Raw genomic sequence first — 17,760 nt, forward strand, 5'->3', positions numbered from 1 at the left:
TGCAAGCTGCACCTGATGATTTCTTTCCCCAGCACTGCAAGCTGCACCTGACGATCTCTTTCTCTCCCCAGCACTGCAAGCTGCACCTGATGATCTCTCTCTCTTTCCAGCACTGCAAACTGCACCTGATGATCTCTCTCTCCCCAGCACTTCAATCTGCATCTGATGATCTCTCGCTCTCCCCAACACTGCAAGCTGCATCTGATGATCTCTCTATCCCTCCAGCACTGCAAGCTGCACCTGATGATCTCTCTCTCCCCAGCACTGCAAGCTGCATCTGATGATCGCTCTCTCTCCCCAGCACTGCAAGCTGCACCTGACGATCTATCTCTCCCCAGCACTGCAAGCTGCACCTGATGATCTCTCTCTCCCCAGCACTGCAAGCTGCACCTGATGATCTCTCTCTCCCCATCACTGAAAGCTGCACCTGATGATCTCTCTCTCCCCAGCACTGCAAGCTGCACCTGATGATCTTGCTCCCCCCAGCACTTCAAGCTGCACCTGAGGATCTCTCTCCCCAGCACTGCAAGCTACATCTGATGATCTCTCTCTCTCCCCAGCACTGCAAGCTACATCTGATGATCTATCTTTCCCCAGCACTGCAAGCTGCATCTGATGATCTCTCTCTCCCCAGCACTGCAAGCTGCACCTGATGATTTCTTTCCCCAGCACTGCAAGCTGCACCTGATGATCTCTTTCTCTCCCCAGCACTGCAATCTGCACCTGATGATCTCTCTCTCTCCCCAGCACTGCAAGCTGCACCTGATGATCTCTCTCTCCCCAGCACTTTAAGCTGCATCTGATGATCGCTCTCTCTCCCCAGCACTGCAAGCTGCACCTGATGATCTCTCTATCTCTCCCCAGCACTGCAAGCTGCACCTGATGATTTATCTCTCCCCAGCACAGCAAACTGCACCTGATGATCTCTCTCTCCCCAGCACTGCAAGCTGCACCTGATGATCTCTCTCTCTCCCCAGCACTGCAAGCTGAACCTGATGATCTCTCTCTCCCCAGCACTGCAAACTGCACCCAATGATCTCTCTCTCCCCAGCACTGAAAGCTGCACCTGATGATCTCTCTCTCCCCATCACTGAAAGCTGCACCTGATGATCTCTCTCTCCCCAGTACTGCAAGCTGCACCTGATGATCTCTCTCCCCCAACACTTCAAGCTGCACCTGGAGATCTCTCTCCCCAGCAATGCAAGCTACATCTGATGATCTCTCTCTCTCTCCCCAGCACTGCAAGCTACATCTGATGATCTCTCTTTCCCCAGCACTGCAAGCTGCATCTGATGATCTCTCTCTCCCCAGCACTGCAAGCTGCACCTGATGATTCCTTTCCCCAGCACTGCAAGCTGCACCTGATGATCTCTTTCTCTCCCCAGCACTGCAAGCTGCACCTGATGATCTCTCTCTCTCCCCAGCACTGCAAGCTGCACCTGATGATCTCTCTCTCCCCAGCACTGCAAGCTGCACCTGATGATCTCTCTCTCCCCATCACTGAAAGCTGCACCTGATGATCTCTCTCTCCCCAGCACTGCAAGCTGCACCTGATGATCTTGCTCCCCCCAGCACTTCAAGCTGCACCTGAGGATCTCTCTCCCCAGCACTGCAAGCTACATCTGATGATCTCTCTCTCTCCCCAGCACTGCAAGCTACATCTGATGATCTATCTTTCCCCAGCACTGCAAGCTGCATCTGATGATCTCTCTCTCCCCAGCACTGCAAGCTGCACCTGATGATTTCTTTCCCCAGCACTGCAAGCTGCACCTGATGATCTCTTTCTCTCCCCAGCACTGCAAGCTGCACCTGATGATCTCTCTCTCTCCCCAGCACTGCAAGCTGCACCTGATGATCTCTCTCTCCCCAGCACTTTAAGCTGCATCTGATGATCGCTCTCTCTCCCCAGCACTGCAAGCTGCACCTGATGATCTCTCTATCTCTCCCCAGCACTGCAAGCTGCACCTGATGATTTATCTCTCCCCAGCACAGCAAACTGCACCTGATGATCTCTCTCTCCCCAGCACTGCAAGCTGCACCTGATGATCTCTCTCTCCCCAGCACTGCAAGCTGAACCTGATGATCTCTCTCTCCCCAGCACTGCAAACTGCACCCAATGATCGCTCTCTCCCCAGCACTGAAAGCTGCACCTGATGATCTCTCTCTCCCCATCACTGAAAGCTGCACCTGATGATCTCTCTCTCCCCAGTACTGCAAGCTGCACCTGATGATCTCTCTCCCCCAACACTTCAAGCTGCACCTGGAGATCTCTCTCCCCAGCAATGCAAGCTACATCTGATGATCTCTCTCTCTCTCCCCAGCACTGCAAGCTACATCTGATGATCTCTCTTTCCCCAGCACTGCAAGCTGCATCTGATGATCTCTCTCTCCCCAGCACTGCAAGCTGCACCTGATGATTTCTTTCCCCAGCACTGCAATCTGCACCTGATGATCTCTTTCTCTTCCCAGCACTGCAAGCTGCACCTGATGATCTATCTCTCTCCCCAGCACTGCAAGCTGCACCTGATGATCTCTCTCTCCCCAGCACTTCAAGCTGCATCTGATGATCTCTCTCTCTCCCCAGCACTGCAAGCTGCACCTGATGATCTATCTCTCCCCAGCACTGGAAGCTGCACCTGGGGATCTCTCTCCCCAGCAATGCAAGCTACATCTGATGATCTCTCTCTCTCTCTCTCTCTCTCTCTCTCTCTCTCCCAGCACTGCAAGCTACATCTGATGATCTCTCTTTCCCCAGCACTGCAAGCTGCATCTGATGATCTCTCTCTCCCCAGCACTGCAAGCTGCACCTGATGATTTCTTTCCCCAGCACTGCAAGCTGCACCTGATGATCTCTTTCTCTCCCCAGCACTGCAAGCTGCAACTGATGATCTCTCTCTCTCCCCAGCACTGCAAGCTGCACCTGATGATCTCTCTCTCCCCAGCACTTCAAGCTGCATCTGATGATCTCTCTCTCTCCCCAGCACTGCAAGCTGCACCTGATGATCTCTCTCTCCCCAGCACTGCAAGCTGAACCTGATGATCTCTCTCTCCCCAGCACTTCAATCTGCATCTGATGATCTCTCGCTCTCCCCAACACTGCAAGCTGCATCTGATGATCTCTCTCTCCCTCCAGCACTGCAAGTTGCACCTGATGATCTCTCTCTCCCCAGCACTGCAAGCTGCATCTGATGATCGCTCTCTCTCCCCAGCACTGCAAGCTGCACCTGATGATCTATCTCTCCCCAGCACTACAAGCTGCACCTGATGATCTCTCTCTCCCCAGCACTGCAAGCTGCACCTGATGATCTCTCTCTCCCCATCACTGAAAGCTGCACCTGATGATCTCTCTCTCCCCAGCACTGCAAGCTGCACCTGATGATCTCGCTCCCCCCAGCACTTCAAGCTGCACCTGAGGATCTCTCTCCCCAGCACTGCAAGCTACATCTGATGATCTCTCTCTCTCCCCAGCACTGCAAGCTACATCTGATGATCTATCTTTCCCCAGCACTGCAAGCTGCATCTAATGATCTCTCTCTCCCCAGCACTGCTAGCTGCACCTGATGATTTCATTCCCCAGGACTGCAAGCTGCACCTGATGATCTCTTTCTCTCCCCAGCACTTCAAGCTGCATCTGATGATTTCTTTCCCCAGCACTGCAAGCTGCACCTGATGATCTCTTTCTCTCCCCAGCACTGCAAGCTGCACCTGATGATCTCTCTCTCTCCCCAGCACTGCAAGCTGCACCTGATGATCTCTCTCTCCCCAGCACTTCAAGCTGCATCTGATGATCGCTCTCTCTCCCCAGCACTGCAAGCTGCACCTGATGATCTCTCTTTCTCTCCCCAGCACTGCAAGCTGCACCTGATGATTTATCTCTCCCCAGCACAGCAAACTGCACCTGATGATTTCTCTCTCCCCAGCACTGCAAGCTGCACCTGATGATCTCTCTCTCTCCCCAGCACTGCAAGCTGCACCTGATGATCTCTCTCTCCCCAGCACTGCAAACTGCACCCAATGATCTCTCTCTCCCCAGCACTGCAAGCTGCACCTGATGATCTCTCTCTCCCCATCACTGAAAGCTGCACCTGATGATCTCTCTCTCCCCAGTACTGCAAGCTGCACCTGCTGATCTCTCTCCCCCAACACTTCAAGCTGCACCTGGAGATCTCTCTCCGCAGCAATGCAAGCTACATCTGATGATCTCTCTCTCTCTCTCCCCAGCACTGCAAGCTACATCTGATGATCTCTCTTTCCCCAGCACTGCAAGCTGCATCTGATGATCTCTCTCTCCCCAGCACTGCAAGCTGCACCTGATGATTTCTTTCCCCAGCACTGCAAGCTGCACCTGATGATCTATCTCTCTCCCCTGCACTGCAAGCTGCACCTGATGATCTCTCTCTCCCCAGCACTTCAAGCTGCATCTGATGATCTCTCTCTCTCCCCAGCACTGCAAGCTGCACCAGATGATCTATCTCTCCCCAGCACTGGAAGCTGCACCTGGGGATCTCTCTCCCCAGCAATGCAAGCTACATCTGATGATCTCTCTCTCTCTCTCTCTCTCTCTCTCTCCCCAGCACTGCAAGCTACATCTGATGATCTCTCTTTCCCCAGCACTGCAAGCTGCATCTGATGATCTCTCTCTCCCCAGCACTGCAAGCTGCACCTGATGATTTCTTTCCCCAGCACTGCAAGCTGCACCTGATGATCTCTTTCTCTCCCCAGCACTGCAAGCTGCAACTGATGATCTCTCTCTCTCCCCAGCACTGCAAGCTGCACCTGATGATCTCTCTCTCCCCAGCACTTCAAGCTGCATCTGATGATCTCTCTCTCTCCCCAGCACTGCAAGCTGCACCTGATGATCTCTCTCTCCCCAGCACTGCAAGCTGAACCTGATGATCTCTCTCTCCCCAGCACTTCAATCTGCATCTGATGATCTCTCGCTCTCCCCAACACTGCAAGCTGCATCTGATGATCTCTCTCTCCCTCCAGCACTGCAAGTTGCACCTGATGATCTCTCTCTCCCCAGCACTGCAAGCTGCATCTGATGATCGCTCTCTCTCCCCAGCACTGCAAGCTGCACCTGATGATCTATCTCTCCCCAGCACTACAAGCTGCACCTGATGATCTCTCTCTCCCCAGCACTGCAAGCTGCACCTGATGATCACTCTCTCCCCATCACTGAAAGCTGCACCTGATGATCTCTCTCTCCCCAGCACTGCAAGCTGCACCTGATGATCTCGCTCCCCCCAGCACTTCAAGCTGCACCTGAGGATCTCTCTCCCCAGCACTGCAAGCTACATCTGATGATCTCTCTCTCTCCCCAGCACTGCAAGCTACATCTGATGATCTATCTTTCCCCAGCACTGCAAGCTGCATCTAATGATCTCTCTCTCCCCAGCACTTCAAGCTGCATCTGATGATTTCTTTCCCCAGCACTGCAAGCTGCACCTGATGATCTCTTTCTCTTCCCAGCACTGCAAGCTGCACCTGATGATCTCTCTCTCTCCCCAGCACTGCAAGCTGCACCTGATGATCTCTCTCTCCCCAGCACTTCAAGCTGCATCTGATGATCGCTCTCTCTCCCCAGCACTGCAAGCTGCACCTGATGATCTCTCTTTCTCTCCCCAGCACTGCAAGCTGCACCTGATGATTTATCTCTCCCCAGCACAGCAAACTGCACCTGATGATTTCTCTCTCCCCAGCACTGCAAGCTGCACCTGATGATCTCTCTCTCCCCAGCACTGCAAGCTGCACCTGATGATCTCTCTCTCCCCAGCACTGCAAACTGCACCCAATGATCTCTCTCTCCCCAGCACTGCAAGCTGCACCTGATGATCTCTCTCTCCCCATCACTGAAAGCTGCACCTGATGATCTCTCTCTCCCCAGTACTGCAAGCTGCACCTGATGATCTCTCTCCCCCAACACTTCAAGCTGCACCTGGGGATCTCTCTCCCCAGCAATGCAAGCTACATCTGATGATCTCTCTCTCTCTCTCTCTCCCCAGCACTGCAAGCTACATCTGATGATCTCTCTTTCCCCAGCACTGCAAGCTGCATCTGATGATCTCTCTCTCCCCAGCACTGCAAGCTGCACCTGATGATTTCTTTCCCCAGCACTGCAAGCTGCACCTGATGATCTCTTTCTCTCCCCAGCACTGCAAGCTGCACCTGATGATCTCTCTCCCCAGCACTGCAAGCTGCACCTGATGATCTCTCTCTCCCCAGCACTTCAAGCTGCTTCTGATGATCTCTCTCTCTCCCCAGCACTTCAAGCTGCTTCTGATGATCTCTCTCTCTCCCCAGCACTGCAAGCTGCACCTGATGATTTATCTCTTCCCAGCACAGCAAACTGCACCTGATGATCTCTCTCTCCCCAGCACTGCAAGCTGCACCTGGTGATCTCTCTCTCCCCAACACTGCAAGCTGCACCTGATGATCTCTCTCTCCCCAGCACTGCAAGCTGCACCTGATGATCTCTCTCTCCACAGCACTTCAAGCTGCACCTGATGAACTCTCTCTCTCCCCAGTACTGCAAGCTGCACCTGATGATCTCTCTCTCCCCAGCACTGCAAGCTGCACCTGATGATCTCTCTCTCCCCAGCACTGCAAGCTGCACCTGGTGATCTCTCTCTCCCCAGCACTGCAAGCTGCACCTGATGATCTCTCTCTCCCCAGAACTGCAAGCTGCACCTGATGATCTCTCTCTCCACAGCACTTCAAGCTGCACCTGATGACCTCTCTCTCCCCAGTACTGCAAGCTGCACCTGATGATCTCTCTCTCCCCAGCACTGCAAGCTGCACCTGATGATCTCTCTCTCCCCAGCACTGCAAGCTGCACCTGATGATCTCTCTCTCCCCAGCACTGCAAGCTGCACCTGATGATCTCTATCCCCAGCACTGCAAGCTGCACCTGATGATCTCTCTCTCCACAGCACTTCAAGCTGCACCTGATGACCTCTCTCTCTCCCCAGTTCTGCAAGCTGCACCTGATGATCTCTCTCTCCACAGCACTTCAAGCTGCACCTGATGACCTCTCTCTCTCCCCAGCACTGCAAGCTGCACCTGATGATCTCTCTCTCCACAGCACTTCAAGCTGCACCTGATGACCTCTCTCTCTCCCCAGTACTGCAAGCTGCACCTGATGATCTCTCTCTCTCCCCAGCACTGCAAGCTGCACCTGATGATCTCTCTCTCCCCATCACTGAAAGCTGCAACTGATGATCTCTCTCTCCCCAGCACTGCAAGCTGCACCTGATGATCTCTCTCCCCCAGCACTTCAAGCTGCACCTGGGGATCTCTCTCCCCAGCACTGCAAGCTACATCTGATGATCTCTCTCTCTCCCCAGCACTGCAAGCTACATCTGATGATTTCTCTTTCCCCAGCACTGCAAGCTGCATCTGATGATCTCTCTCTCCCCAGCACTGCAAGCTGCACCTGATGATTTCTTTCCCCAGCACTGCAAGCTGCACCTGATGATCTCTTTCTCTCCCCAGCACTGCAAGCTGCACCTGATGATCTCTCTCTCTCCCCAGCACTGCAAGCTGCACCTGATGATCTCTCTCTCCCCAGCACTTCAAGCTGCATCTGATGATCGCTCTCTCTCCCCAGCACTGCAAGCTGCACCTGATGATCTCTTTTTCTCTCCCCAGCACTGCAAGCTGCACCTGATGATTTATCTCTCCCCAGCACAGCAAACTGCACCTGATGATCTCTCTCTCCCCAGCACTGCAAGCTGCACCTGGTGATCTCTCTCTCCCCAGCACTGCAAGCTGCACCTGATGATCTCTCTCTCCCCAGCACTGCAAGCTGCACCTGATGATCTCTCTCTCCACAGCACTTCAAGCTGCACCTGATGACCTCTCTCTCTCCCCAGTACTGCAAGCTGCACCTGATGATCTCTCTCTCCCCAGCACTTCAAGCTGCACCTGATGATCTCTCTCCCCAGCACTTCAAGCTGCACCTGATGATCTATCTCTCCTCAGCACTACAAGCTGTACCTGATGATCTCTTTCTCTCCCCAGAACTGCAACCTGCACCTGATGATCTCTCTTTCTCTCCCCAGCACTGCAAGCTGCACCTGATGATCTCTCTCTCCCCAGCACTGCAAGCTGCACCTGATGATCTCTCTCTGCCCAGCACTGCAAGCTGCACCTGATGATCTCTCTCTCCCCAGCACTTCAAGTTGCACCTGATGATCTCTCTCTCTCTATCTCTCTCTCTCCCCAGCCCTGCAAGCTGCACCTGATGATCTCTCTCTCTCTCCCCAGCACTGCAAGCTGCACCTGATGATCTCTCTTTCCCCAGCACTGCAAGCTGCACCTGATGATCTATCTCTCCCCAGCACTGGAAGCTGCACCTGATGATCTCTCTCTCCCCAGCACTGCAAACTGCACCTGATGATCTCTCTCTCTCTCTCCCCAGCACTGCAAGCTGCACCTAAGCTGCACCAGATGATCTCTCTCTCCCCAGCACTGCAAGCTGCACCTGATGATCTCTCTCCCCCAGCACTTCAAGCTGCACCTGAGGATCTCTCTCCCCAGCACTGCAAGCTACATCTGATGATCTCTCTCTCTCCCCAGCACTGCAAGCTACATCTGATGATCTCTCTTTTCCCAGCACTGCAAGCTGCATCTGATGATCTCTCTCTCCCCAGCACTGCAAGCTGCACCTGACGATCTCTTGCTCTCCCCAGCACTGCAAGCTGCACCTGATGATCTCTCACTCTCCCCAGCACTGCAAGCTGCACCTGATGATCTCTCTCTCCCCAGCACTTCAAGCTGCATCTGATGATCTCTCGCTCTCCCTAGCACTGCAAGCTGCATCTGATGATCTCTCTCTCCCTCCAGCACTTCAAGCTGCACCTGATGATCTCTCTCTCACCAGCACTTCAAGCTGCATCTGATGATCGCTCTCTCTCCCCAGCACTGCAAGCTGCACCTGATGATCTATCTCTCCCCAGCACTGCAAGCTGCACCTGATGATCTATCTCTCCCCAGCACTGCAAACTGTAGCCAATGATCTCTCTCTCTCTCTCTCCCCAGCACTGCAAGCTGCACCTGATGATATCTCTCTCCCCATCACTGAAAGCTGCACCTGATGATCTCTCTCTCCCCAGTACTGCAAGCTGCACCTGATGATCTCTCTCCCCCCAGAACTTCAAGCTGCACCTGATGATCTCTCTCCCCAGCACTGCAAGCTACATCTGATTATCTCTCTCTCCCCCCAGAAATGCAAGCTGCACCTGATTATCTCTCTCCCCCCAGCACTGCAAGCTGCACCTGATGATCTCTCTTTCTCTCCCCAGCACTGCAAGCTGCACCTGATGATCTCTCTCTCCCCAGCACTGCAAGTTGCACCTGATGATCTCTCTCTCCCCAGCACTGCAAGCTGCACCTGATAATCTCTCTCTCCTCAGCACTGCAAGCTGCACCTGATGATCTCTATCTCCCCAGCCCTGCAAGCTGCACCTGATGATCTCTCTTTCTCTCCCCAGCACTGCAAGCTGCACCTGATGATTTATCTCTCCCCAGCACAGCAAACTGCACCTGATGATCTCTCTCTCCCCAGCACTGCAAGCTGCACCTGATGATCTCTTGCTCTCCCCAGCACTGCAAGCTGCACCTGATGATCTCTCACTCTCCCCAGCACTGCAAGCTGCACCTGATGATCTCTCTCTCCCCAGCACTTCAAGCTGCATCTGATGATCTCTCGCTCTCCCTAGCACTGCAAGCTGCATCTGATGATCTCTCTCTCCCTCCAGCACTTCAAGCTGCACCTGATGATCTCTCTCTCACCAGCACTTCAAGCTGCATCTGATGATCGCTCTCTCTCCCCAGCACTGCAAGCTGCACCTGATGATCTATCTCTCCCCAGCACTGCAAGCTGCACCTGATGATCTATCTCTCCCCAGCACTGCAAACTGTAGCCAATGATCTCTCTCTCTCTCTCTCCCCAGCACTGCAAGCTGCACCTGATGATATCTCTCTCCCCATCACTGAAAGCTGCACCTGATGATCTCTCTCTCCCCAGTACTGCAAGCTGCACCTGATGATCTCTCTCCCCCCAGAACTTCAAGCTGCACCTGATGATCTCTCTCCCCAGCACTGCAAGCTACATCTGATTATCTCTCTCTCCCCCCAGAAATGCAAGCTGCACCTGATTATCTCTCTCCCCCCAGCACTGCAAGCTGCACCTGATGATCTCTCTTTCTCTCCCCAGCACTGCAAGCTGCACCTGATGATCTCTCTCTCCCCAGCACTGCAAGCTGCACCTGATGATCTCTCTCTCCCCAGCACTGCAAGCTGCACCTGATAATCTCTCTCTCCTCAGCACTGCAAGCTGCACCTGATGATCTCTATCTCCCCAGCCCTGCAAGCTGCACCTGATGATCTCTCTTTCTCTCCCCAGCACTGCAAGCTGCACCTGATGATTTATCTCTCCCCAGCACAGCAAACTGCACCTGATGATCTCTCTCTCCCCAGCACTGCAAGCTGCACCTGATGATCTCTCTCTCCCCAGCACTGCAAGCTGCACCTGATGATCTCTCTCTCCCCAGCACTGCAAGCTGCACCTGATTATCTCTCTCTCCCCAGCACTTCAAGCTGCACCTGATGACCTCTTTCTCTCCCCAGTACTGCAAGCTGCACCTGATGATCTCTCTCTCCCCAGCACTTCAAGCTGCACCTGATGATCTCTCTCTCCCCAGCACTTCAAGCTTCACCTGATGAGCTATCTCTCCTCAGCACTACAAGCTGCACCTGATGATCTCTATCTCCCCAGCCCTGCAAGCTGCACCTGATGATCTCTCTCTCCCCAGCACTGCAAGCTGCATCTGATGATCTCTCTCTCCCTAGCACTGCAAGCTGCACCTGATGATCTCTCTCCCCAGCACTGCAAGCTGCACCTGATGATTTATCTCTCCCCAGCACTGCAACCTACATCTGATGATCTCTCTCTCTCCCCAGCACTGCAAGCTGCATCTGATGATCTCTCTCTCCCCAGCACTGCAAGCTGCACCTGATGATCTCTCTATCCCCAGCACTGCAAGCTGCACCTGATGATCTATCTCTCCCCAGCACTGCAAGCTACATCTGATGATCTCTCTCTCTCCCCAGCACTTCAAGCTGCACCTGATGATCTCTCTCTCTGCCCAGCACTGCAAGCTGCACCTGATGATCTCTCTCTCCCCAGCACTTCAAGCTGCACCTGATGATCTCTCTCTCTCCCCAGCACTGCAAGCTGCATCTGATGATCTATCTCTCCCCAGCACTGCAAGCTGCACCTGATGATCTCTCTCCCCAGCACTACAAGCTGCACCTGATGATCTCTCTCTCCTCAGCACTGCAAGCTGCACCTGATGATCTCTCTCTCTCCCCAGAACTGCAAGCTGCACCTGATGATCTCTCTCTCCCCAGCACTGCAAGCTGCACCTGATGATCTATCTCTCCCCAGCACTGCAAACTGTAGCCAATGATCTCTCTCTCTCTCTCCCCAGCACTGCAAGCTGCACCTGATGATATCTCTCTCCCCATCACTGAAAGCTGCACCTGATGATCTCTCTCTCCCCAGTACTGCAAGCTGCACCTGATGATCTCTCTCCCCCCAGAACTTCAAGCTGCACCTGATGATCTCTCTCCCCAGCACTGCAAGCTACATCTGATTATCTCTCTCTCCCCCCAGAAATGCAAGCTGCACCTGATGATCTCTCTCCCCCCAGCACTGCAAGCTGCACCTGATGATCTCTCTTTCTCTCCCCAGCACTGCAAGCTGCACCTGATGATCTCTCTCTCCCCAGCACTGCAAGTTGCACCTGATGATCTCTCTCTCCCCAGCACTGCAAGCTGCACCTGATAATCTCTCTCTCCTCAGCACTGCAAGCTGCACCTGATGATCTCTATCTCCCCAGCCCTGCAAGCTGCACCTGATGATCTCTCTTTCTCTCCCCAGCACTGCAAGCTGCACCTGATGATTTATCTCTCCCCAGCACAGCAAACTGCACCTGATGATCTCTCTCTCCCCAGCACTGCAAGCTGCACCTGATGATCTCTCTCTCCCCAGCACTGCAAGCTGCACCTGATGATCTCTCTCTCCCCAGCACTGCAAGCTGCACCTGATTATCTCTCTCTCCCCAGCACTTCAAGCTGCACCTGATGACCTCTTTCTCTCCCCAGTACTGCAAGCTGCACCTGATGATCTCTCTCTCCCCAGCACTTCAAGCTGCACCTGATGATCTCTCTCTCCCCAGCACTTCAAGCTTCACCTGATGAGCTATCTCTCCTCAGCACTACAAGCTGCACCTGATGATCTCTCTCTCTCTCCAGAAATGCAAGCTGCACCTGATGATCTCTCTCTCTGCAACTGCACCTGATGATCTCTCTCTCCCCAGCAATGCAAGCTGCACCTGATGATCTCTCTCTCCCCAGCACTTCAAGCTGCACCTGATCATCTATCTCTCCTCAGCACTGCAAGCTGCACCTGATGATCTCTATCTCCCCAGCCCTGCAAGCTGCACCTGATGATCTCTCTCTCCCCAGCACTGCAAGCTGCATCTGATGATCTCTCTCTCCCTAGCACTGCAAGCTGCACCTGATGATCTCTCTCCCCAGCACTGCAAGCTGCACCTGATGATTTATCTCTCCCCAGCACTGCAACCTACATCTGATGATCTCTCTCTCTCCCCAGCACTGCAAGCTGCATCTGATGATCTCTCTCTCCCCAGCACTGCAAGCTGCACCTGATGATCTCTCTATCCCCAGCACTGCAAGCTGCACCTGATGATCTATCTCTCCCCAGCACTGCAAGCTACATCTGATGATCTCTCTCTCTCTCCCCAGCACTTCAAGCTGCACCTGATGATCTCTCTCTCTGCCCAGCACTGCAAGCTGCACCTGATGATCTCTCTCTCCCCAGCACTTCAAGCTGCACCTGATGATCTCTCTCTCTCCCCAGCACTGCAAGCTGCATCTGATGATCTATCTCTCCCCAGCACTGCAAGCTGCACCTGATGATCTCTCTCCCCAGCACTACAAGCTGCACCTGATGATCTCTCTCTCCTCAGCACTGCAAGCTGCACCTGATGATCTCTCTCTCTCCCCAGAACTGCAAGCTGCACCTGATGATCTCTCTCCCCCCAGCACTTCAAGCTGCACCTGATGATCTCTCTCCCCAGCACTGCAATCTGCACCTGATGATCTCTCTCTATCTCCCCCCAGCACTGCAAGCTGCACCTGATGATCTCTCTCTCCCCAGCACTGCAAACTGCACCTGGTGATCTCTCTCTCCCCAGCACTGCAAGCTGCACCTGGTGATCTCTCTCTCTCTCCAGCACTGCAAACTGCACCTGGTGATCTCTCTCTCTCTCTCCCCCAGCACTGCAAGCTGCACCCGATGATCTCTCTCTCCCCAGCACTGCAAACTGCACCTGGTGATCTCTCTCTCCCCAGCACTGCAAACTGCACCTGGTGATCTCTCTTTCCCCAGCACTGCAAGCTGCACCTGATGATCTCTCTCTCTCCCCCAGCACTGCAAACTGCACCTGGTGATCTCTCTCTCCCCAGCACTGCAAGCTGCACCTGATGATCTATCTCTCCCCAGCACTGCAAGCTGCAGCTGATGATCTCTCTCTCTTCCCAGCACTTCAAGCTGTATTTGATGATCTCTCTCTCCCCAGCACTGCAAGCTGCACCTGATGATCTCTCTCTCCTCAGCACGGTAAGCGTTACCTGATGCTCTCTCTACTCTAGTACTTTAAACACTAGGGGCCTGCCTGATAATCTAGAGTTCTTTGTACTGGCAATATTATTTAGGAAGTCTTGTTAGTATTGTGAGGTCCCTCAAATAATTTTAGAAAGTAAATGTTAGGTTGAGAGCTATTTGCTTGACTATTCAGGGTTCTGGATGTAAAGGAGACAAACATACATTATAATATAATGATCCAATATAGCCCACACAGATTTTACATGTTTTCTCTACACGTTAACTGGTTTTTGATCTTGAGGCCCTAGATTTTTTTTATATAATACTAATTTAAACTGGGGCTACCACCAAGAGCTAGAATATTGGTATTCAGTTTTGTAGCAATTGGTTTCTTTTTTAAAACATTTTAATAGGTTTCTAAGTTTTATGAAGAACAAGCACAGTGCTACTTTCAAACATTAAAGAATCAAACTGTGGATTCTACTGTAATTTACATTTCTGTAGTCAGTGCCCTCATTGTTTAGCTCTGACTATCATAGATTCAATAAGAATGGGCAGCCTTCCCTAAGGAGATCATTCTTATACATTCACAAATACTGTACATAGAGAGATTTCTTGTTTAATAAATGTGCTTGATAAACAGAACATATAACATAACATTAGCTGAGGGCCTTAAACAGGCACCACGAAAAATAAAAACAAAAATATTTCTAGTTCTCCATATGCATAACATAAATACATAAAGAATAGTCCGTAGTGTTCCCTGAAATTGTACCCATTTTTCTTAGCTTGAAGGACAAACTAGAGCTACCGGCTCAGGGGCACAGCAAAGTAGGTACTAGACAAGAAAATGTGTAGCCTTCAGCACACAGCTGATAGCAGTCATAGCACTGCCCTATGTTTCTTAACCCCTCTATCTTATATCCCATATGTGTTTTTCAGATTACTTATTTTTACCCCTCCTAAGAATTCTTTTGTGGACATGCATGGTACCAATATTGAGAAAGAAATACAGGTACAAAACACTGTATCCAAACTGTTTGGGACTGGAAAAGCTTTGAATTTTAGAATGGTTTGGATTTCAGAATATTTGAATATTTACATAAAATAGGACAGTTTAGTGGACTGACGTTTATGCAAAAATATATTTTTTCATTTAGGCAACATTAACAGCTTATAAATTCATAAAGGTAGTTTTATATCATTTAACTCTTTTGTAAACATAGTAATATCTGTAAGATAAGTACACTGCTGTAATGATAAAGGTAATTGTTGTTGTTTTAAATAAATATAGGCTTGTTATTTCCATTTTGGAACACAAAACCAAACCAAAGATTCAGGTAAAGAAGATTTTGACTTACTGGAGGGGAAATATAGTAATTTTCTAATAATTTTACTTAACAAATATTCCAGTTCTCTGTATATTTTTATTTCCATCCAATACCTCCAATAACAAAAACAATAAGTACATATACATAATCTAAACTTTATCCTCCGTTTTCTGATATTCCACGTTCATAATATGTTTATATATCTATACAGTATATACACACACACACATATATAACATTTAAATATTTGTATTTAAAAATATACATATGTTACAGTCAGTAGCAGAATGCTCTATTGTGAAATAACATATTTATTTACTTTCTGTTTATATTTTATTTCTAACACAAACTATTCCTAAATTGTATTTGTGCCTTGATTTAATGTTCATTTAAAGATAATTTTAGCTGTTATACATCCTTTAAAACTTCAATTTACTTAATGTGACTTTAGTGTTTACATTTTAAGATATATTTATCAATAGTTTTATTAAATTAATTTAAAAAAGAAAAAACTGCATGGAGTAACCATAAGATAATATCTCGTGCTTTACAGAGATAATTAAACATCTTAAATGAATAAATCTATAAACTGTAATGCATAATTACTCTATAGTTTTTTACTGATAAGTTAATATTATGGTTTATATCTCACAAATTCAATTCATAAATTATATTTAACAAAAAATAAATAAATCTCACCTGGATTTTAAAAAATAAGGTATTTCTGCAAGTTGGTTCATCGGCAGCTACACAGCAAGTAAAGACATACCTGAGAAATTTCCCATTAAAAAGGAAAGTTTTTCCCCTCAGGCAGATGGTTATAGAAACCAACAGTAAAGATTCTAACACATGTGGAGTTTCTTTCTTTCTTTTTTTCTTTCTTTTTCTTTCTTTCTTTCTTTCTTTCTTTCTTTCTTTCTTTTTTTCTTTCTTTTCTTTTCTTTCTTTCTTTCTTTCTTTCTTTCTTTCTTTCTTTCTTTCTTTCTTAAAGTTCTGTCTGTTTATATGCAGTCTACTATTCCCAGATGAGTAAGAAAATGCATCTCTAACATTGAGTGGGCTAGTAAGTTTCTTTCTCTGGGCTAGTAGCTAGTAACTTTTAACCCCTGACTAGTAAACTGTATATGTATATATATATAAAAATCAATAAAAATTGTTACATAGGAAATTAGCACACCTAGGCAAGTATCCCCGCTTGCTTTTACCCCGTAAACTCCATATGCACTGTTACCAATGCACAAGAGGATTCTGGGTAAGATATGCAAATTAGATATCCAACATCTCAGATTTTTTGTTTTATACTGTGTTAACACACTGTGATTCCCTAATAGACTTTTATCTCCACCATAATTGTAATGATTTTAATTTATTTAGCACTCCACTTTTAATCTGGCCCTTAGACTTTGCTTTTGAGTGCTAAATATCTTTCAAGAAAGTGATATTTGTGCTCCTTTGTGTAATACCAGCGCACCCTAATGTGTGCTGGTATTACAAGTTAATAGCAATGCGAACACGAGCTCGCATTCGCATTGCTGGGAAGCATTGCGTTCACAAGAGCACACTTTCATAGGCTCCAATAGTAGCCTTGTTCTGATGCCGACAGATACGACATCAGAACCTAAGCGCAGCGAAGGGGATAAGTGGAGCAGCGATTGCAGCATTTGTAAATATATATATGTATATGCTGATATAGATATATATATATTTATGTGTTAATGTGTGTATATACACATACTAACGCATAACTATATATACAGTATATGTACAGTATATAAGCATATCAAATATATATTTACTGGGAACACACAGTTCTCATAGACCGCAATTTAAATGCACTTTTCAGTGCTGTTTATTTCTAACATCAACTTCAGACCCCAAAAACTGCCTAGTGCCTTGTAATGGCTAATTAATAATTGCGGTCTGCAAACAGGACAATTTACCAGTTTGCAGGTGCGTGATAATTTAGCGCTCCATTTGTAACCTAGCCCTAAATAGTTAGTTTAGTGGTCAGTTCACAGAGGAGTACCCTGCTGCTAAAATGATCAGGCCAGCCATGAAATAATTGGCAGCTTCTAAAAGGAAAAAAAATGCACTCTCCAACAAGTGTGCTGCTCATGGGCGGGTACTAACTACAGAACAAGCATTTTATTCTTTGTTAGATGCCTTGTTTAGTATTTTCTACTAAATGAGCATCCATATTTAGGATACTGCATGGTAAGTTTCTGTGACTTAGGGTAAGTCCATCCCATTAGAAGCAAGTGGCTTAAAGGGACATCAAAGGGATAGGAAAGTCAACATTGTCATTTTAAGACACTTTTAAATTCCCTTCTATTTTCAAATGTGCTTAGTTTTCTTGGTATCCCTTGTTGAAAAATAATATGCACATATCCTACACTAGTGGGCGCTAAGTGCTGATTGGTGCCTGCACACATTTGTCTCTTGTGATTGGCTAACTAGATGTGTTCAGCTAGCTGCCAGTAGTGCAATGCTGTTCCTTCAGCAAAGGATAACAAGAGAATAAAGCAAATTTGATAATAGAAGTAAATTGGAAAATTGTTTGTAATTGTATGTTCTATCCGAATCATGAAAGAAAATGTTGACGTTTCCTGTCCCTTTAAACACCTTTAGGTTTTTAAATAAAATATTTAGTTAAGCATAATAAAACAGCTTAGCAATATATTTCACTATCTATCCCCCCCCCCCCCTTTTTCATGTAATTTATTAATATTATAG

The 17,760-nt window shown here is 48.9% G+C and overlaps 1 protein-coding gene across 1 annotated transcript in view; it reads right to left on the bottom strand.

Moving 5' to 3' along the window:
- Positions 1-15,926, bottom strand: part of LOC128662698 (laminin subunit beta-4-like) — a 315,199-nt gene extending 299,273 nt beyond the window's left edge. The window contains exon 1 of the mRNA XM_053716585.1: positions 15,727-15,926. Coding sequence (XP_053572560.1) covers positions 15,727-15,767 — 41 coding nt within the window. The 5' untranslated portion in view covers positions 15,768-15,926. The remainder of the gene's footprint in view (positions 1-15,726) is intronic.
- Between the last annotated feature and the right edge of the window lie 1,834 nt (positions 15,927-17,760).

The sequence above is a fragment of the Bombina bombina genome, chromosome 6 (assembly GCF_027579735.1).
Source record: "Bombina bombina isolate aBomBom1 chromosome 6, aBomBom1.pri, whole genome shotgun sequence".
NCBI classification, from domain to species: Eukaryota; Metazoa; Chordata; class Amphibia; order Anura; family Bombinatoridae; genus Bombina; species Bombina bombina.